This window comes from Hyla sarda, chromosome 3 (genome assembly GCF_029499605.1).
Source record: "Hyla sarda isolate aHylSar1 chromosome 3, aHylSar1.hap1, whole genome shotgun sequence".
Lineage (NCBI taxonomy): Eukaryota > Metazoa > Chordata > Amphibia > Anura > Hylidae > Hyla > Hyla sarda.
In genome coordinates this window covers 281,809,223-281,831,187 of record NC_079191.1, presented here as the reverse complement: position 1 = coordinate 281,831,187, position 21,965 = coordinate 281,809,223, and the positions used below count along the sequence as shown (strand labels likewise).

Here is a 21,965-nt window from a genome sequence, read left to right as displayed (position 1 = left end):
CATACAATACGTTTTTCATTTTTATTGGGGGGACAGTGTAAGGGGGTGTATATGTAGTGTTTTACCCTTTATTATGTGGTAGTGTAGTGTTTTTAGGGTACATTCACACTGGCGGGTTACGGTAAGTTTCTCGCTAGAAGTTTGAGCTACGGCGAAAAATTTGCCGCAGCCCAAACTTGAAGCAGGAAACTTACTGTAAGCCTGCCCGTGTGAATGTACCCTGTACGTTCACATGGGGGGGCAAACCTCCAGCTGTTTCAAAACTACAACTCCCAGCATGTACTGACAGACCGTGCATGCTGGGAGTTGTACTTTTGCAACAGCTGGAGGCACACTGGTTGGAAAACCTTCAGTTAGGTTCTGTTACCTAACTCAGTATTTTCTAACCAGTGTGCCTCCAGCTGTTGCAAAACTACAACTCCCAGCATGTACTGATCGCCGAAGGGCATGCTGGGAGATGTAGTCATGCAATAGCTGGAGGTACGCAACTACAACTCCCAGCATGCCGAGACAGCTGATTGCTGTTTGGACATGCTGGGATTTGCAGTTTTGCATCTGGAGGGCTACAGTTTTAGAGACCACTGCAAAGTGATCTCCAAACTGTGGTCCTCCAGCTGTTGCAAAACTACAATTCCCAGCATGCCCTGACAGCAAACAGTTGTTTGAGCATGCTAGGAGTTGTAGTTTTGCAAGATCTGGAGGGCTACAGTTTAGGGACCACTATATAGTGGTCTCAAACTGTAGCCCTCCAGCTGTTGCAAAACTACATATTCCAGCATGCCCAAACAGCTGTCTGGGCATGCTGGGAGTTATAGTTTTGCAACATCTGGAGGGCTACAGTTAGAGACCACTGTATAATGGTCCCTAAACTGTACCCTCCAGATGTTGCTAGGCAACTCACCGGCTTCCGTCGGATCCAGCCGCACGTCATCGCCGCCCGCCGATCTCCGTCGCCTGCAGCCTCCGACGCCCGCCCGGATCGGTAAGTGGATCTTCGGCGCCGGTCCCCGTCATTTCCCCGTCCTGCCCCGCCTATTGTGGGAGGGCAGGACGGGGAAAACGAAAGTAAACCTCCCCGCCCCCGATCTGCTATTGGTGGTCGCGTCTAGACCACCAATAGCAGGGATAGGAGGGGTGGCACCCGTGCCACCTCACTCCTATCGCTTCAGGGGGATCGTGGGTGTCTTAGACACCCGCGATCCCCCTTCTATTCCGGGTCACCATAGACCCGTAATGACCCGGAATTGCGCAAATCGCAAGTGTGAATTCACTTGCGATTTGCCGCGATCGCCGACATGGCGGGGTCTGATGACCCCCCTGGGCATTTGCACGGGATGCCTGCTGAATGATTTCAGCAGGCATCCCGCTCCGATCCCCGCCCGGCGCACGGCAGGGACTAAAACTGCCCATGACGTAAATGTACGTCCCTGGTCCTTAAGACCCAGGGTGTCGGGACGTACCGTTACGTCATGGGTCCTGTAGGGGTTAAGATTTTTGAATAGTAGAAATTTACAAATCTGTTTAACTTTCTGTCAAAAAAAAAATATATAAAAATTTCCAGCAGTGTACGCCAACACACGTTCATACTTTCAAGGTCAAGGTTTGTAAGGGTAATGTTGAATAAAGCTACCTTTGTTTAAATGTCAACATAGATGTTTTTGTGAAGAAATGTTTGATATTTCTATATAAATGTTTTTTTTTTTGTTTTTTATAACTAAATTCATACGGCGGTTAATATCTCACTTAAAAGTTAAAATGATGGCCAAAACATGTGGAAACAATAAACTCTAAACAGCACTTCCACTTATAAAATGACTTCAGATCTGGTGGCTGAGGTGCTTTTGAGGTTCTTTTTTTTTTTTCGTGCTAAATTCATGTGACTTTTTATACATTTGACCCAAATATGCCAAATATACAATAAAAAAACAACAACTGTATAGAGCCTGAAAATACACACAATGATAAATATCCCCAATGTACGCTGATGGTGCCCTAGCTCCTTAACCACTTAGGGACCAAGGGCATACAGGTACACCCTGGCTCCCTGGTACTTAAGGACCAATGGCGTATCTGTACACCCATGGGAATTCCGGTCCCCGCCGCTCACCGGGCAGGGACCTGACCGGGATGCCTGCTGAAGTCATTCAGCAGGCACCCCATGCAAACCCCTGGGGGGTGGGGGGCTATCGAGACCCCCCATGTCCGCGATCGCTGCAAATTGCCAGTCAATTCAGACCGGCGATCTGCGGCAATTCCGGGTCATACGGGTCTCCGGTGACCTGATAAATAAGGGGGATCGGGGCTTTCCAAGACGCCCACAATCCCCCTGAAGGGATGGGAGTGAGGTGGCAGGGGTCCACCCCTTCTATCCCTGCTATTGGTCAGTCAGAAGCGACCTACCAATAGCAGATCGGGCGCCGGGGGTTTAAGTTCAGTTCCCCGCTTTGCCCACCCATTGTAGTCCGGGCAGAGCAGGGGAACTGTGATGTGACCGGGGCCGAAGGTCACTTACTGGTGGCGGGTGGCAGAGGACGACGATGCGGCTCCCTGGTGCTGCGATCCTATGGAAGCCGGAGAGGGCTAGCAACATCTGGAGGGCTACAGTTTGGAGACCATTATACAGTGGTCTATAAAACTGTAGCCCTCCAGATGTTGCAAAACTACAACTCCCAGCATGCCCAGACAGCTGTTTGCTGTTTGGGCATGCTGGAATTTGCATTTTTTTCAACAGCTGGAGGGCTACAGTTTGGAGATCACTGTGCAGTGGTCTCTAAACTGTGGCCCTCTAGATCTTGCAAAACTACAACTCCCAGCATGCCCACAAAGCAGTTTGCTGTCTGGGCATGCTGAGATATGTAGTTTTGCAACATCTGAAGACAGTATGGAGGTCACTGTGCAGTGGTCCCTAAACTGTGGCCCTTCAGATCTTGCAAAACTACAACTCCCAGCATGCCCAAATAGCAAACAGCTGTCTCGGCATGCTGGGAGTTGTAGTTGCGTACCTCCAGCTATTGCATAACTACATCTCCCAGCATGCCCTTCGGTAATCAGTACATGCTGGGAGTTGTAGTTTTGCAACAGCTGGATGCACACTGGTTGAAAAATACTGAGTTAGGTAACAGAACCTAACTGAAGGTTTTCCAACCAGTGTGCCTCCAGCTGTTGCAAAAGTACAACTCCCAGCATGCACAGTCTGTCAGTGTCTATTTTCCTTATAAGCAGAGAGCTTCAAAGTTAGAAAAATGCTAAATTTTCAATTTTTTCAAGAAATCTTTTAATTTTTCACCAAGAAATGATGCAAGCATTGACGAAAATGTACCACTATTTCACGAAAAAACAATTATGGAATCAAATTCATAAGTAAAAGCATCCCAGAGTTATTAATGCTTAAAGTGACAGTAGTCAGATGTGCAAAAAATGCTCTGGTCCTTAAGGTTAAAATGGGCTTGGTCCTTAAGGGGTTAAGGACGAAGGGCGTACCTGTACGCCCTCGTCCCACTCCACTTCTATGACTCATAAGAAAAAAAACAGCCAGACACAATCCTTAGAGTGAGATGTGCGTCCCCCAGCGTGTTGCCAAGTAAGCCTGCAGGATACTTTACTTTGGGAGATTGTGGTCAATACATGTAAGGGTGCATTCACACCACACTTTTGCAATACAGTTCCTGTATCAGGTTTTTGATAAAAACGGATTCCTCAAAATCGGACTATACTGTATCAAAAAGTGTGTACAATTTTTAACCAGTATAGGGTAAAAACCCATAAACGGTTTTTAAAATGATGTCCAGTTGCATACGTTTTTTAAGAAGAAAAAAAAAAAAAAAAAAAAAACATACGTTTATAACCTTTCACTCCATTGTGAATAAAGTTTCACTCCCATGTAAAAAAAAAAACGCATACGGTTTTTGTCTCGGACCAAAAACCGTTGTAGGCTACAGTTTTGGGTACGGGAAAAAAAACTGACAAAACCGTACAAGACGCAAAACTAAAGGAAACGGATGCATCGTTTGGAATACGGTTTTCAATGGAGAGTCAATGCATACGGTTTTCAATACGGTACCGTACGGTTTTCAAAATGAAAACACAGACGGGAACTGTATTGCAAAAACGTGGTGTGAATGCACCCTAAGACTAAGCAACATTTTTACATGAATTAAATCAATGGCAACACTGTCATGACAAAGACCTATGGTATATATAACACTATAATTGGTAGCCATGCAGCTGGGAAAACATTAATCTTGACTTAAACTATATATTTGGCTCAGAGTGCATTTTATATTATTGTATAAATGTAGCATATGACAAGGTACTACCACATATTATTATGTATGTAGGTATAACTCAAACTACAACACATTGCTTATATGAATCACAACTACCTGTAGACCTTTACTACATGACAGAACATAAACGAGGCCCAGTACTAATTTTATACATTTCATTGTACTACAGTATTTACTTATAGGTGTTTTTTTAGACAGCTTAGAAAGCTTGGAGGAATCAGCCCCCTTCTTTTTAGATTAATATTGTGTATGCTCCAAGTGGTACACAGCTCTCTAAGGGAGGTGGGACAATATATTGTTATAAGTAGAGGAATAAGGACCTTAGTTATCGGAGTCTATCCTCTTGCTCCACTGTACAGCACTAGGTTAGGGAGAGGAGAGTACATTTTATTTTTATTATAAAAGGTATTTTACTGTGAATATTTTACATATTGAACTGAAATTCCATTTTTAACAGGCTGAACTGAACGTCCAAAACGATATTTAAACCATATTAGAACATTTGCCAGTAAATGGAAGAATTTAATGAAAAACAAATTCAGCTTACGGTACAAACTGAGTGCAATCCATCTTTCAGTAAATTACAGCAAGTAAAACTATAGCCCAGTGATTCCCAAATGAGGTACCAAGAGTGCCTGTGGCAGTCCAGTGGGAAAGGTGACAACTGGATGGTACTGCCACAGGGGTTCTAGCGAGTCCTAGGCTGTAAGGTTTGCTGTGCTTGTAGTCCTTAGGTAACATCACTTCTTGGAAGCGCACGTGTGATACAATTGTGTACAACCCATAGGTAGAGCAGCTCCTCTAGTTGCTGCATGAAGTAGAAGAGAGAGAGGTCACTGGTGACTGTAGGAGAGTCACAATGGCAAGTATGTGGTTAATTTTCAGGGTTGTCCCTACAGTAGGGTCTTACCATCCAAAGAGGGGCCTACATATAGGGAGTAACCACCTATGGGGGACTATATATAGGGGTAACCACCTACAGGGGGGGGGTCTTCTCTCTAGGGGCAAGTTATCTTCAGGGGTCCCCTATATATTTGTTAGGGGGTGACCCTCTGTGAAAAACAATTCCGAGGGGTGCCCAGAGATTAAAAAGGTTGGGAAATGCTGCTATAGTCTGACTTCCACATAGATAGTGCAGACATATTATAAATGGAAAGTACCAATAGCTTCCCTGCTTGCAGCAGCCATTGAAATAGAAAATTTACTTTTGTCAGACAAACCATAAAATCATAGGGAAACACAACAAGGTATCAGTGTTACAGCCTTGTGGCACTACCAGTATTGCTGCAGTATCATCTGTTCATCGTAGCTCAGCTGCATCCATAAATTTCATTACCACACTCATGTGATTCCCAGTGTGACAACCAGAATATTACACACTCTAAATGTGTCGATAGGATCTCAATCTGTCCTGTGGGTCTGACTTCCTGTAAACTGACATCACCACCTATTAGATCCTAGCTCCACCCACCTTGTTCCATTTCTACATTTATTTCATGTGTGGACTGCTGCTGAAGAGCTTACATTGGCACGACGAGACAAGGGATGCAGTCATATATTGGAGTTCATCCAGTTATTAGAGTTATACACCTCCCCTGATGACATTGACTGCCTCTTCTGTGTGCAGATTTGGTACTGTGTCCTGTGTGATAAAGCCTGACACGGATCTCCGAGGGGAAGAGTAACACTAAGGCAACGCAGTGATGAGTATCTACCCCCTCTATTACTGCAATGCCAAATATACCATGGGAAATGTAAGCTACACTAGATCCCTACCAGACGGGAAAACAGAAAGATGGCAGACAACCCATGCATGCCACATCAACTTAAATAGGTATACACAAAAACCTCTACACTGCTCTCCAGTAATAACCAAACCTCTATAATGAGAGGGATTCCGCCCCTAGGGACAGGAAACCTGGAGGATATAAGGAAGTACCCTCCTCTCCAGCCTTCTATATGCTTTACAAAACAAAGCAAGGTAAATAAAACATCAAAGAGGGGAACCCCCACCAGTTTTATGGGGGGGAAAAATGATATATATTTATTTTACACCAGTAAAAATGAGGGTTGGGGTGGCTTGGGAAAACAGAATTTTCAGAAATTACTGGTTTTTACTTTTGCCATTCCAGCACCACGAGAGAAATATCAGAGATAGACTTAGGGTAGGATTACGACCTGTAAGAATTTATGAACAAAGTACAGAGAACAATAATTCCCAATGTCCACCCTATAGTGATGGAAAAAACCATGAGAAGACAACCAAGTGGCTGCCATGTAAACCTGATCCACAGAGGATCCCCCTCCTCTCAGCCCAAGAGGTAGCCGCCGACCTTGTACAGTGAACCTGGGATCAGAAGGGGGAAGATGCCCTGAAGAAATATAAACTAGACTTATAACCTGTAACACACCTATCTAAAGAGTCCTTGCTATCTGTTACCCCCTTGTTATAAAGATTGAAAAGGGAAACTTTATAACAGAATTTATAACAGGTAGCTATATAGCTTCTGGTAGGATACATACGTATTCCAGGAATACAGGAGCATTTAGTAAAATCTTGATTTGCTGTAAGTAAGATGAATAAACTTGCTCTAATGAGCAATGTCACAGCAGCATCTTCAGACTGCTGACATACTTGGTACTAAAACAAGAACGCAGCTGGTAATGAATCTCAGCTGTTCTGTAGAGGTCAAACATGGAACCAAGAGAGCGTTTCAGCTTCTTTATAGCGTCTGAAGAAAATAACAGGAAAAAAACCTTGTCTGTGGGCGCTGTTCCTAGTTCCAAAAATTTTCAAGCCAGATGCTGAAGGTTGGTTGAAGGGCTATGCAGCACTAGGTTTAAAGATAATAAAAACCAATTACGTGTTTCGGAGGTACAGTCCTCCTTCCTCAGATTGGCAGGAGGACTGTACCTCCAAAACATGTCATTGGTTTTTATTCTCAATAAACATAGTGCTGCATAGCCCTTCAACCACCCTTCAGCATCTGGCTTGAAAATTTTTGGAACCAGGAACAGCGCCCACAGACAAGGTTGTTTTTCCTGTTATTTTCTTCATGGGAGAAGGTTTCCTCCTTCTCTCCCTTTTGACCTTTGGGCTTGGCAGTTTGCTTCCACATGACTACTGGTACACCATTGGGGTGACATTCACAATTCTTCTGTAACCAGGTTAGCGGCCATCTTGAAGAGCCAACTCTGCCCTGTCCTTGCTGGGACACTGGTGCCTTAGGTAATACACGAGGCGCTGTCCTATTTCATTTTCTCTTAATAGTTCTTTATAGGGTTGGCTTTCATGCCTGGTTGCTAAACGCACAGTTTAATTATGCAGTTAAGAATATGAAGCCGCATTTCCATATTCATACATTTTTATTTACCAACGTGTTACTGGAATGGTGCATTCCACACATGATTTAAAAGCTCAATTCAAATACAGTTTTGTGAATATGAGCTGCCCAGACTAAACCTTGAAATATTCTCCAGCTCAATGGATATGGTCACAAGCCGAGTACAAATTCTTGTGGCAATGGGTAAGTAACGCCGTCTGTGAGACATCAAAACTAGAATGTAAACTCAGCAATACCGATTCTGTGAGCCTGTAGTTCTGGCTGCACTGACCTGCTCTGCGTTCACACAACGACCATGAACATAAACAGCAAAAAAATAAAAATCACTCTAGGAAGACATAAAGAGCAGGAAAGCAGGCCATGTATACCTTTTATGTACAGATTAAAGATAACCTGAATAACCACCATAATAGGAGAACTGTAGAGAAAGGTTTCATTCTATGCAATGAGAGACAAATTCTGCCAACCAGCACATGAAACAAATATGAGCTTATGAACCTTGGTACTTGACAACTCATTCAAGCAGCAGTAATATCATGAGCCATTTGGCCCATCTATAAAGAAATGCTATAGTACCTAGCACACTTGGGCTATGTTCACACCTTGGAATGTCCGCACAGAAAATCTGCATGTAGACATTCTGAAGACTGCAGGCGCCGGCATAACATGCCGGCGCCTGCAGTCTTCGGAATGTCTACATGGAGATTAGAGAGGAGCGAACTTACAGTAAATTCGATTCGTCACGAACTTCTCGACTCGGGAGTTGATGACTTATCCTGCATAAATTAGTTCAGCTTTCAGGTGCTCCGGTGGTCTGGAAAAGGTGGATACAGTCCTAGGAAAGAGTCTCCTAGGACTGTATCCACCTTTTCCAGCCCACGGGAGCACCTGAAAGCGGAACTAATTCATGCAGGATAAGTCATCAACTGCCGAGCTGAGAAGTTCGTGACAAATCAAATTTACTGTAAGTTCGCTCATCTCTAATTGAGATTTTCCATGTGGACATTACAAGGTGTTAAATTAGCCTAAGGGTACGTTCACACGGGCGGATTTTTTTGCGGGTTTTCCACTGCGTATTTGAAAGTGACCTCAATGGGGCTTGCGGCGGATTTTCCACAGCGTAAATTCCGCCACGAAAAATCTGCTGTGGACAGTCGAGAAGAGCCTGCCCCCTTTCAAATACGCAGCAGAAAACCCGCAAAAAAAATCAGTCTGTGTGAACATACCCTAAGTGTGCTAGGTACAGGAATGCGCAGTCTCATAGACGGCAATGCATCTGGTGCAGAGTGCGCAGAAAGAAAGGACAGGTTCATTCTTTCTGTGGACACAGAAATCGGAATTTCCGCTGTTTGCAAAGTGCAGCAGAATCCCGTTGAATTCAGCAGAAATTCAGGTGTGAAAATAGCCTTAGGCTAGGTTCACACTGCAAAATCTCCGGGCAGAGAATTTCCGCCCTGAGATTCCGAGTGCGTTTTAGTAAGTGGAATTTCTGTCTGCAATTTCAAAGCGGAATTGCAGGCGGAAATTCTGTAGTGTGAACCTAGCCTTAGAGTATTTCTTTATGCAGATGACTAGACAAGGTTTATTGCACAACAGTGTAAGTGTGAAAAGTGCCATAAAATAGGCAGACTATAACATGTACATATATTACTAGATCTTGAGTAAAGAGTCTTGCACACAGCTTCAAAGTGAGGTCATATAGCCTTGAGTACATGACATGACCAAAAACCTGTAAACCAGCTGCAATAAGGATGCTATAATGGGGTTGTAAACTAGCTATCCGAGGGTATAACAGAAGAAAATGGGGCATAAATACAACAATGTTTTTACTCTTAGGGGGACATGTATCATTTCCAGTGTATAATAGTTTTTTTTACCCCTCTGCCTGTTGTCTAAATTTGGCGCAGCTGCATTAAATTTATCATTCTTGCGCAGCTACTTTCTTGAATTGCGTTTAAATTTAGAATTCTCCTCAGAGCATAAATTTACACCGCAGCTCTATTTAGTAGGAGCTTTGTCTGCAGCGTATCTGCACCTAAACATTAAGTGTGTCCTCGTTATTAGTTTTAGAATTTTTTTTCTTCATTACCGTATTTATCGGCATATAACACGCACTTTTTAGGCTAAAATTTTTAGCCTAAAGTCTGTGTGCGTGTTATACGCCGATACACCCCCAGGAAAGGCAGGGCGAGTGAGGCCATCGCTGCCCGCTTCTCTCCCCCTGCCTTTCCTGGGGTCTAGAGCGCTGCTGTCGGCCCTTCTCACCCCCTGGTTATCGGCGCCGCTGCCCGTTCTGTCCCCCTGACTATCGGTGCCGGCGCCGATAGCCAGGGGGAGAGAAGCGGCGCCGACAGCCAGGGGGAGAGAAGGGGCATGCGTCCCCGGCGTCGTTGCTATGCGCTGAACGGCACGGCGCATGACGTCAGTGCGCTGCGCCGTGCATAGCAACGACGCAGGGGACGCACGCCGGAGGCCTGCAGCAGCGCGGACCCGACTCAGGTAATTATGCCACCGGGCATGGGGGAGGCAACGGGGCAGCGGCGCCGGCAATGGGTGCCGCTGCCCCTTCTCTCCCCCTGGCTGTCGGCCGATAGTCAGGGGGACAGAACGGACAGCGGCGCCGATAGCCAGGGGGTGAGAAGGGCTGACAGCAGCGCTCTAGACCCCAGGAAAGGCAGGGGGAGAGAAGCGGGCAGCGACGGCCTCTCTCCCCCTGTCTTTCCTGGGGGTGTATCGGGGTATACACGCGCACACACGCACCCTCATTTTACCATGGATATTTGGGTAAAAAACTTTTTTTACCCAAATATCCTTGGTAAAATGAGGGTGCGTGTTATAGGCCGGTGCGTGGTATACCCCGATAAATACGGTATGTAGAGATGAAACCCCCCGTGGTCACATGGTAAAATGGCTGGCTATCAGTGATAGCCTCCATCTTACCGGGCGCTGGGGAAAAGTATAACGGAAAGCAGTAAATTGTAAAAATAAAAAGGAGAATGATCTACAGTGTTAAGTGGATTACAAAGCTATTTTACTGTGACGGTTCTTGTTCAATGATAAGTAAGATATCAAACATTTCCTATGTAAATTGTTGGATCATAAAATAACAATACCAATATACAAGTGATCTAGTGAATAACTGAACTGTAAACAAATATTCTATATGCAAATTACTTTAAAAGTGCTTTGGAATAACCAAGGAGTAAAAATATAAAGCAAACCAAATCAGGAATTGAGATAGGAAAGTAAAAACATTCTGGTGGTTCTAGAACTTTCCTTCAGAAATAGAAAGGATTGCTATGTGCAGTTAAAGTTGGCTTATATTTGCTGGGAAAAAGACGCACTTGTGTCAAAATTTTTGGTACAAAGGAAAAGTACGCAGGTAATAAATCCATGTGTACTATATATGTCACTCCAAGGTACCCTGATTCAGCCACATCTGGAGGACATGCTCTACCAAAACGTGCGCAAAAAAATACGCAAAAAAAAGGGCTTGCGCAAAATTTTGCGCAAAAAAATACGCACAAAACAGGGGTAAAATCTTTGATACATGTCCCCCTTAGACTCTGTTCTTAAACAACCAGAGGCATACTAAGGTACAGCGGAGGGCTCATACACTTCTATGACAGCCTTATTATTGCTCTGGTAATAAGCTCAACCCACTCTGAATCAGTTTGTCATGCTGGCAACTAATACAGAATTGTCACTCTACTATGATTTAAAGGGGTACTCTGCCCCTAGACATGTCATCCCCTATTCAAAGGATAGAGGATAACATGTCTGATTGCAAGGTTTTGCACGTGGGGACCACCATGATCTCCGGGTCAGCGCTGCGGCGCTACGGTCATGAAAGCCTGGGGTTTTCGTGATCGTGACGTCATACCCCCGCCATTCATGTCTATGGGTGGGGGCGTAATGGCTAGTATACAGCCGTCATGCCTCCTCCCATAGACCTAAATGGAGGGGGAGTGGCAGCTGTATTCGCCAGTCATATTCGAGGCAGTCGCACTCTGTTATGTTAATGTAGCAGATGAAATTGTGTTCTGCTACATTAATGTAGCAGAGGAGAGTATGCTGTGCTATGTAATGTAGCAGAGGAGAGTATGCTGTGCTATGTAATGTAGCAGAGGAGAGTATGCTGTGCTATGTAATGTAGCAGAGATGACTGCACTCTGCTCCGTATATGCAGCAGAATCAGTTGTGCCCTGCTATGCTAATGTAGCAGAGGCCATTGTGCTCTGGTATGTTAATATACCTACAAATGACATTAAGTAAGGGATATATATACACACACACACACACACACCAAAAACTCTGGGGCCGAAGCCGGAGTAGCGAACACCTCTACAATGTGCCCTCCCTAAAAAGTAACTTTTATTATATAATCAAATAAAACCCTCTAGTAATGGTTAAAATGGTACTGTGATGGTGTTTGTATTAGGTATCACATACGAATCACAGGGACTTTCCCTGCTGTAAAGATGAGAATGGCGCTGCAGTCCACCGATTATTACACCATCATAGTGTGCTGTGTAAAATGCAATCACTTTGCCACCCTCAACATGTTTCGCCGTTACAACGGCGTTGTCAAGAGGCTAGAACATGGCAAATGGCTGCCTACAATGAGCTGCGCTCATATTTATAATGCTTGGTGATGACCTCATCCATCATCACCCACATCACACACACCAATGTCTGTTATCCTAACAATGAAAGGGGTTTACACGCCAATCAGACAATCTGCTCATAAATTACTTCCGGGTAAACGTGTAGCAATCTGTCAATCATTCCTTAGTTAACTCACCATGTCACTCCAAGATTCCCCAGCACGTCATCTCCGGGAGATCATGACATAATCCTGCTGCGCTACACGTGTCTCCACTTGTTGCTCGCGTCGGAACCCTTCCGCTCACTGCGCATGTGAGCGGATGTCAATACATGCAGTGAGCGGAAGGGAGACGCATGTGTAGCGCAGCAGGATTATGTCATGATCTCCCGGAGATGACGTGCTGGGGAATCTTGGAGTGACATGGTGAGTTAACTAAGGAATGATTGACAGATTGCTACACGTTTACCCGGAAGTAATTTATGAGCAGATTGTCTGATTGGCGTGTAAACCCCTTTCATTGTTAGGATAACAGACATTGGTGTGTGTGATGTGGGTGATGATGGATGAGGTCATCACCAAGCATTATAAATATGAGCGCAGCTCATTGTAGGCAGCCATTTGCCATGTTCTAGCCTCTTGGCAACGCCGTTGTAACGGCGAAACATGTTGAGGGTGGCAAAGTGATTGCATTTTACACAGCACACTATGATGGTGTAATAATCGGTGGACTGCAGCGCCATTCTCATCTTTACAGCAGGGAAAGTCCCTGTGATTCGTATGTGATACCTAATACAAACACCATCACAGTACCATTTTAACCATTACTAGAGGGTTTTATTTGATTATATAATAAAAGTTACTTTTTAGGGAGGGCACATTGTAGAGGTGTTCGCTACTCCGGCTTCGGCCCCAGAGTTTTTGGTGTGTATATATATATATATATATATATATATATATATATATATATATATATATACCCCTTACTTAATGTCATTTGTAGGTATATTAACATACCAGAGCACAATGGCCTCTGCTACATTAACATAGCAGGGCACAACTGATTCTGCTGCATACTGATACCTAATACAAACACCATCACAGTACCATTTTAACCATTACTAGAGGGTTTTATCTGAGTATATAATAACAGTTACTTTTTAGGGAGGGCACATTGTAGAGGTGTTAGTTACTACGGGCTTCGGCCCCGGAGTTTTTACTGCTATGTTAATGTAGCAGTGGTAGTTGCACTCTGCTTTGTTAATGTAGCAGAGTTCTTTGCTACGTTAATGTAGCAGAGGCGAGTATGCTCTGCTAGGTAATGTACCAGAGGCCGTTGCACTTTTCTATGTTAATGTTGAAGAAACCATTGAGCTCTGCTATGTTAATGTAGCAGAGGAGAGTATGGTCTGCTATGCTTATTTAGCAGAGAAGACTGCACTTTGCTATGTTAATGCAGGAGAGGCCATTGCGCTCTACTACGTAAATGTAGCAGAGGCAACTGCACTCTGAGATGCGCTAGTTATTTCATTCGGGGTATACAGCCATCTATATATCCAGTCATCCAAGGTGGAAAATCGGCACTGTACAAAATGAGCTTCTAGCTCTCAGGTGGGTGCTCTGCTCCTCTGGTTTTGACCCCAAACCACGAAATCCAAAGACAAGTGAAGAAGCGGCACTCCAGAATGAATTAATGGCTGTGTTTATTCACCTATCTTGTGCAAAATGCGACGTTTCAGCCTCATTGTGAGGCTGAAACGTCGCATTTTGCACAAGATGGGTGAATAAACACAGCCATTAATTCATTCTGGAGTGCCGCTTCTTCACTTGCCTTCAGCCATCTATATAGATGGCTGTATACGGTGATCAGAACTTGTGTTTTTTCTTTTCTTCAGGCTCAGTAGTGGAAGTCCATTACTAAGCCAGGGCTTAGCATTAGTACCAAAAATGGCTAATGCTAACCCCCAATTATTACCACCACCACAGGGGTACTGGAAAGAGCCAATACCAACAGGCCCAGAGCGTCAAATATGATACAACAAGCTGGCATTATTAAGGCTGGGAAGGGCCATTAACAATTGTCTTCGCCCACCCTGGTAACGTCAGGTTGTAGTTGCTTGGATGGTATCTGGCTGAGAATGAAAATGCGGGAAACCTTACATATTTTTTATTTTTTTAAGTCCTCTGCATTCACGCATCTTAAACAAGAAGAGAAGGAAAACACAAAAAATGGGTTAGTATATTTTGGGTGTTCTTCCGCTGGAAAGCCTAAATTACCACCCATGTTCCAGCTCTGTCATCTTCCTGTGTATCTCCACATCTAGTGACGGAGCGGGAACGAAGGTAGGTAAGTGGCCTTCTAATCATTGTATACAGTAATCTATATAGATGGCTGTATACCCCTAATGAATTAACTAGCAAAGCTCGGAGGGCATTTGCATCTGCTACATTACGGTAGCAGAGCACAGTCATTAGAGATGAGCGAACTTACAGTAAATTCAATTCGTCACGAACTTCTCGGCTCGGCGGTTGCTGACTTTTCCTGCATAAATTAGTTCAGCCTTCAGGTGCTCCGGTGGGCTGGAAAAGGTGGATACAGTCCTAGGAAAGGGTCTCCTAGGACTGTATCCACCTTTTCCAGCCCACGGGAGCACCTGAAAGCTGAACTAATTTATGCAGGAAAAGCCATCAACTGCCGAGCCGACAAGTTCGTGACGAATCAAATTTACTGTAAGTTCGCTCATCTCTAACAGTCATCTCTGTTACATTAACATATCAGAGCACAATGGCCTCTGCTGCATTAACATAGCAGAGCTGAATTGTCTCAGCTACATTAACTTAGAAGAGCACACTCGCCTCTGCTACATTAACTTAGAAGAGCACAACTACATAAACCTATCACAATTTCCTCTGCTACTGTTACAAAACTACAATTCCCATCCTGCCTTGACAGCCAAAGGCATGCTGGGAGTTGTAGTCACTTCACTGTAGAACTAAGCTACCCTACCCATGGCTACAGCCTACGCTATGCTCCCTAAACTACACTCCATCTGCCTGTTAAACTAAGCTAACTACGCTACACTTGTGTGAAACTACGCTAACCCTGCGCTGCGCTAACTACACTTGTCTCCTCTTCCAAAACTACATCTCCTATCCTGCCTGGACAGCCTCTGTCTGGGAATGCTGGGAGTTGTAGTCCCTTCACTGTTAAAGCAAGCTACGCTAACTATGCTACAAACTAAGCTAGCTACGCTAACTACAACTCTATCCTGCCTGGACAGCCTTTGGCTGCTCTGGTATGCTGGGAGTTGTAGTCCGTTCACTGTAAAAACAAACTACGCTAACTACACTATAAACTAAGCTAGCCACGGAAACTACGCTTGTCTCCCTATGCCAACTACTTTGCTCCCGCTACAATACGCTGCCCCCTGAGCTGGGCCAAGAGGGTGTGCGGGACGTGTGTGCGGCCCAGTGTATCAGGGAGCAGAAAGCTGCTGCGACATTGCTAGTAAACTGCGTATGCACTCAGAGTTCACTACAAACTCGCTAAAAAATTTGGGTCCCAACGAATGCTATTGGCTTGAAAGAGGTCTGTCCCATCTCTGGGGCACAACAGCTACATGAACAAGATTTTAGAGAACACCTATAGGAGATTTATCAAAACCTGTCCAGAGGAAAGTTGCTGAGTTTCCCATAGCAACCAATCAGATCACTTCTTTCATTTTTGAAAAGGTCTCTGAAAAATGAAAAAAAGCGATATGATTGGTTGCTATGGGCAACTGGGCCACTTTTCCTCTGGACAGGTTTTGATAAATCTCCCCCATACAGTTTACCTTTTGCCATCTATTTAACCACTAGGTTAGGATCACGCATTCCTAATAAAGAAAAACACCAGGGCTCAAGTCCTTCAGGAACTCATGGAACCGGAGTTCCTGCACTTTTTCCACAGCAGGAATTAGCAGGAGTCCAGCAGGACCAGCCCTTAAAGGGGTACTCTGCCCCTAGACATTAACATCGGAAGGGGATAAGATGTCTGAACGCGGGGGTCCCGCCGCTGGGGACCCCCGCAAGCTCAGCTGTGACACCCCAGACATCCGGTGCATGGAGTGAACTTCCCTCCGTGCCGAATGACTGGCGAAGGGGGGCAGAGGCTCGTGACATCACGGCCATGCCCCCTCAATTCAAGTCTATGGGAGGGGGCGTGATGGCCGTCATGCCCCCTCAGATTGACTTGCATTGAGGGGCTGTGGCCGTGACGTCACGAGCCTCCGGCGCTGCACCGAACGCTGTATACGAATTGCGGGGGTCCCCAGCGGCAGGATTACCGCAATCAGACATCTTATCCCCTATCCTTTGGATAGGGGATAAGATGTCTATGGGCGGAGTACCCCTTTAAGTGGAAATCTTGGGTGAGTTCCCACACATTTTTTTCCCCAGGACTTGATCCCTGAAAAACACCTACTGTAATATAATAGTGTAACCTTTGCATGGTGCTGTTTTTTTGTTTTTGTTTTTTTTTAATAGATGCATGTGATGTATAGGTTGTATGGTCAATTTATTCTGTTTATGGGTACGTTCACACTGCAGAATACCCGCGGAATTCTGCAAGTAAAATTCTGCACAGTGAACGTTAGCATCTGTGTGAATGGGTCTTCCGCGAGACAAGTTCACACTGCGGAATTTCAGCGGCGGACAATTCCGCCACTGAAATTGTTCCGCGCAGAGAAAGAACATGTTCATTCTTTGCGCGGAAGTCCGCGAGCACTGCATAGCCGTCAATGGTGACAGCGCAGTCCTACCGCCGCCGGCTGCCAGGCTGAATCTCCGCTCGCTACTGTTCCACAATGTGAATTTTTAACCTATAGATCACCACAGTGATCCAACAAAATCCTTTTTCCCATATACCCAATAAAAGTGCTTTATTCACAATGGCACATAATGATAGATTTAAAAACTAAGTGCACATCTGCTCCCAGCCAATCATTGTACCGCACTGGTCACAGAATATGAACGCCTCATGCACTGCAGTTGCTGGGCTTCTAACTGGGTAGATGCGTCACTGTGTTAAAAACCGCTACACCTCGGCCCCCCTCAACATGTTTCACTCCTACCGCAGCTTTGTCAAGAGGAACAACGGGGCAACGTTCCGCACTGTGAACATACCCTATTACCTTCAAAAGCGATGGTCTCAAACTGTGGCCCTCCAGATGTTGCAAGGGTGACAGCGCGGTGCCGCGCGGTCCTACCGCTGCCACCAGCTTCCAAGCTGAATCTCCGCTCGCTACCGTTCGGCAAAAAGCAATGGTCTCAAACTGTGGCCCTCCAGATGTTGCAAAACTTCAACTCCCAGCATGCCCGGACAGCCAACGGCTGTCCGGGCATGCTGGGATTTGAAGTTTTGCAACATCTGGAGGGACACAATTTAAAACCACTACTTGAAATTGTTCTTAAGGTTTGTGGTAGTGAATAGGGATAAGCCAAGTCTACTTTCACATTATAACAAACACATTTTAAAAAAATAAATCTAGATGACAGCTATTTCGAGCCTTGTATGGCCATTTCATGAGCTAGAGCAGTGGTATCCAGTAAGCCACATATGTTCATTTCTATGGAACCAGAAGAAGCACAGGCCAGATGTGATGATTCTATAGGAAAATGCTGCTCAGTGACAACCACTGACATGTACATGTAATGCAGCACACACTGGCCACTTCCCTCCATAACACTGCCACATATGAAGCAGTGCACAGGAAACAGAGCATCTCACATACTTCACCCATGATCTACCTCAGGCTGGCTCCCAATCCAGACCAGATGGAGGGAACACGTGATAAGGAGCACAGTGTATCCCATATATACAATGGAGCAGAATGGGGAAAGTTTGTGAACCGCAGGTGAAGGAGCCCAGGGAGGGGACAGCCCCCTGCACATGTTCTGGGTCCTGACAAGGCACCTGCATTCACAGCACAAGAGGCAGCTTACCCAGGTAGAGGCGCAGATCCAGCAGGATTTGGGGGGGTCCTCCGTTCAGCTGGTAGAACAGGGAGCCCAGGCAGAAGAGCAGCAGAGTTGCCATGCAGAAGCCATAGTCTCGTAGGGAACAGCGGGGAGACAACCTGGGGAGCCAGCCCCTGTTATTAGGGGAGCCGTGCACGTTGTTATTGGGGGCATGGTGGCTGATGTGGTTCTTGTTAGTGGTCTTCTTCATCATATCTCCTCCTTACACAGCCCGGCAGGAAGAGCTCACCCATCCGCCTGAAGAAGACAAGAGCCGCTGCCTTCTGGCTCATTGGAGAAGTTGGCGGCAGAGTTTGGGAGAAGCCTCTTAAGTTAGTTGCTGTGTGGCTTCCATTGGCCGGAGCCTGCAGAATGCTGGGGCCGCTCGCTGACTCGTCGTCCTCCCGGGCTTCTTCCCTCAGGCTGCGGTGACCTCTTGTGATGTCTACGGCTGCACTGAGCCTTCTCCGCCTCTGCTATCTGTGCTGTGTGCCTGTGACTTCCAGTGCAGCCCAGCTCCTCGCCCCTCCTCCTCCCCCTCCTCAACCAGGCTGAAGTTGTTTCTTATTCAGCCAGCTTCTTATTCACTCAACTTGGTTTCCTATTCGAGCATTTTCTTATACACTGCTCAAAAAATAAAGGGAACACTAAGATAACACATCCTAGATCTGAATGAATGGACTAATCGGATGAAATACTTTCGTCTTTACATAGTTGAATGTGCTGACAACAAAATCACACAGGAATTATCAATGGAAATCAAATTTATCAACCCATGGAGGTCTGGATATGGAGTCACACTCAAAATCAAAGTGGAAAACCAAACTACAGGCTGATCCAACTTTCATGTAATGTCCTTAATGACGAAGAACGTATATTTACGTCCTCCGCCGGCTCCCGTGATATGCCGCAGGGTCACGTGATGACCCCGCTTCGTATCGGGTCGGTCCCGGCGGTCATCAACGGCCAGGACCCGTGGCTAATACAGGACATCACCGATCGCAATGATGCCTTGTATTAACCCTTCAAACGTGGCAATCAAAGCTGACTGCCGTGTCTGAAGCGAAAGTGAAACTATCCCGGCCGGTGAAATCGCAGCGTCCCGAACAGCTTACAGGACACCGGGAGGGCCCTTACCTGCCTCCTCGGTGTCCGATCGGCGAATGAATGCACCGTGCCTGAGATCCAGGCAGGAGCAGTCAAGCGCCGATAACACTGATCACAGGCGTGTTAATACATGCCAGTGATCTGTGTAAAAGATCAGTGTGTGCAGTGTTATAGGTCCCTATGGGGGCTATAACATTGCAAAAAAAAGTGTTAATAAAGATCATTTAACCCCTTCCCTAATAAAAGTTTGCAAGGGGGTGCCCTTTTCCCATAAAAAAAAATTAAACTGTAAATAAAAATAAACATGTGATATCGCCGCATGCGTAAATGTCCGAACTATAAAAATATATTGTTAATTAAACCGCACGGTCAATGGCGTATACGTAAAAAAAATTCCAAAGTCGAAAAAAGCTTATTTTTGGTCACTTTTTATACCATTAAAAAGTGATCAAAAAGTCAGATCAAAACAAAAATGGTACCGATATAGAGTTCAAATCACAGCGCAAAAAATTAGCGGTCAGAAGAGGACATTTTTAAACGTATAAATTTTCCTGCATGTAGTTATGATTTTTTACAGAAGTACGACAAAATTAAACCTATATAAGTAGGGCACCATTTTACCAGTATGGACCTACAGAATAATGATGAGGTGTAATTTTTACCGAAATATGCACTACGTAGAAACAGAAGCCCCCAGATTTTTAGGTGGAAAATTGAAAGGGTTATGATTTTTAAAAGGTATGGAGGAAAAAACGAAAATGCAAAAACTGAAAAACCCTGCGTCCTTAAGGGGTTAAAACAAGTCAAAATTAGTCTCAGTAGTGTATGTGGCCTCCATGTGCCCGTATGACCTCCCTACAACGCCTGGGCATGCTTCTGAAGAGGTGGCAGATGGTCACCAACTCCTGGACAATCTGTGGTACAACGTGACTGTCACGATGCCGGCTGGCAGGTAGTGGATCCTCTGTGCCAGAGAGGGATTGGCGTGGACCGTGCTAGTGGATCGGTTCTAAGTCACTACTGGTTTTCACCAGAGCCCGCCGCAAAGCGGGATGGTCTTGCTGCGGCGGTAGTGACCAGGTCGTATCCACTAGCAACGGCTCAACCTCTCTGACTGCTGAAGATAGGCGCGGTACAAGGGAGTAGACAGAAGCAAGGTCGGACGTAGCAGAAGGTCGGGGCAGGCAGCAAGGATCGTAGTCGGGGGCAACGGCAGGAGGTCTGGAACACAGGCTAGGAACACACAAGGAAACGCTTTCACTGGCACAATGGCAACAAGATCCGGCGAGGGAGTGAAGGGGAAGTGAGGTATAAATAGGGAGTGCACAGGTGAACACACTAATTGGAACCACTGCGCCAATCAGCGGCGCAGTGGCCCTTTAAATCGCAGAGACCCGGCGCGCGCGCGCCCTAGGGAGCGGGGCCGCGCGCGCCGGGACAGGACAGACGGAGAGCGAGTCAGATACGGGAGCCGGGATGCGCATCGCGAGCGGGCGCTACCCGCATCGCGAATCGCATCCCGGCTGGAGACGGTATCGCAGCGCACCGGGTCAGTGGAGCTGCCCGGAGCGCTGCGGTAGCGAGAGAGAGGCGAGCGCTCCGGGGAGGAGCGGGGACCCGGAGCGCTCGGCGTAACAGTACCCCCCCCCTTGGGTCTCCCCCTCTTCTTAGAGCCTGAGAACCTGAGGAGCAGACTTTTGTCTAGGATGTTGTCCTCAGGTTCCCAGGATCTCTCTTCAGGTCCACAGCCCTCCCAATCCACCAAAAAGAACTTTTTTCCTCTGACCGTCTTGGAGGCCAGTATCTCTTTCACTGAGAAGACGTCAGAAGAACCGGAGACAGGAGTGGGAGAAACTAATTTGGGAGAGAAACGGTTGATGATGAGTGGTTTAAGAAGAGAGACATGAAAGGCATTAGGAATACGGAGAGAAGGAGGAAGAAGAAGTTTGTAAGAGACAGGATTAATTTGGCACAAGACTTTGAAGGGACCAAGATAGCGTGGACCCAGTTTGTAACTGGGGACACGAAAGCGGACATATTTAGCGGAGAGCCATACCTTGTCTCCGGGAGCAAAAATGGGGGGAGCTCTTCTTTTCTTATCGGCAAACTTTTTCATGCGAGATGAAGCCTGAAAAAGAGAAACTTGGGTCTCTCTCCATATGGTGGAAAGATCACGAGTCACTTCATCTACAGCGGGCAAACCAGAGGGCAAGGGAGTAGGGAGGGGGGGAAGAGGGTGACGGCCGTACACCACGAAAAATGGGGATTTGGAGGAAGATTCAGAGACTCTAAAGTTATACGAGAATTCGGCCCATGGTAGAAGATCTGCCCAATCATCCTGGCGGGAGGAAACAAAATGTCGTAAATAATCACCCAAGACCTGGTTAATTCTTTCTACTTGTCCATTGGATTGAGGATGATATGCAGAAGAAAAGTTTAATTTAATCTTGAGTTGTTTACAGAGAGCCCTCCAGAATTTTGACACGAATTGGACGCCTCTATCCGAGACTATTTGTGTGGGCAACCCGTGAAGACGAAAAATGTGTACAAAAAATTGTTTAGCCAACTGAGGCGCTGAAGGAAGACCAGGAAGAGGGATGAAATGTGCCATCTTGGAGAATCGAT

General features: G+C 45.8%; 1 protein-coding gene across 2 annotated transcripts in view; it reads right to left on the bottom strand.

The window, feature by feature from the left end:
- UST (uronyl 2-sulfotransferase) overlaps positions 1–18,822 on the bottom strand; it is a 405,014-nt gene extending 386,192 nt beyond the window's left edge. The window contains exon 1 of one of the 2 annotated variants that reach the window (XM_056566762.1): positions 18,219–18,822. In XM_056566762.1, coding sequence (XP_056422737.1) covers positions 18,219–18,447 — 229 coding nt within the window. In that variant the 5' untranslated portion in view covers positions 18,448–18,822. The remainder of the gene's footprint in view (positions 1–18,218) is intronic. The other variant, XM_056566761.1, reaches the window with a different exon arrangement.
- Between the last annotated feature and the right edge of the window lie 3,143 nt (positions 18,823–21,965).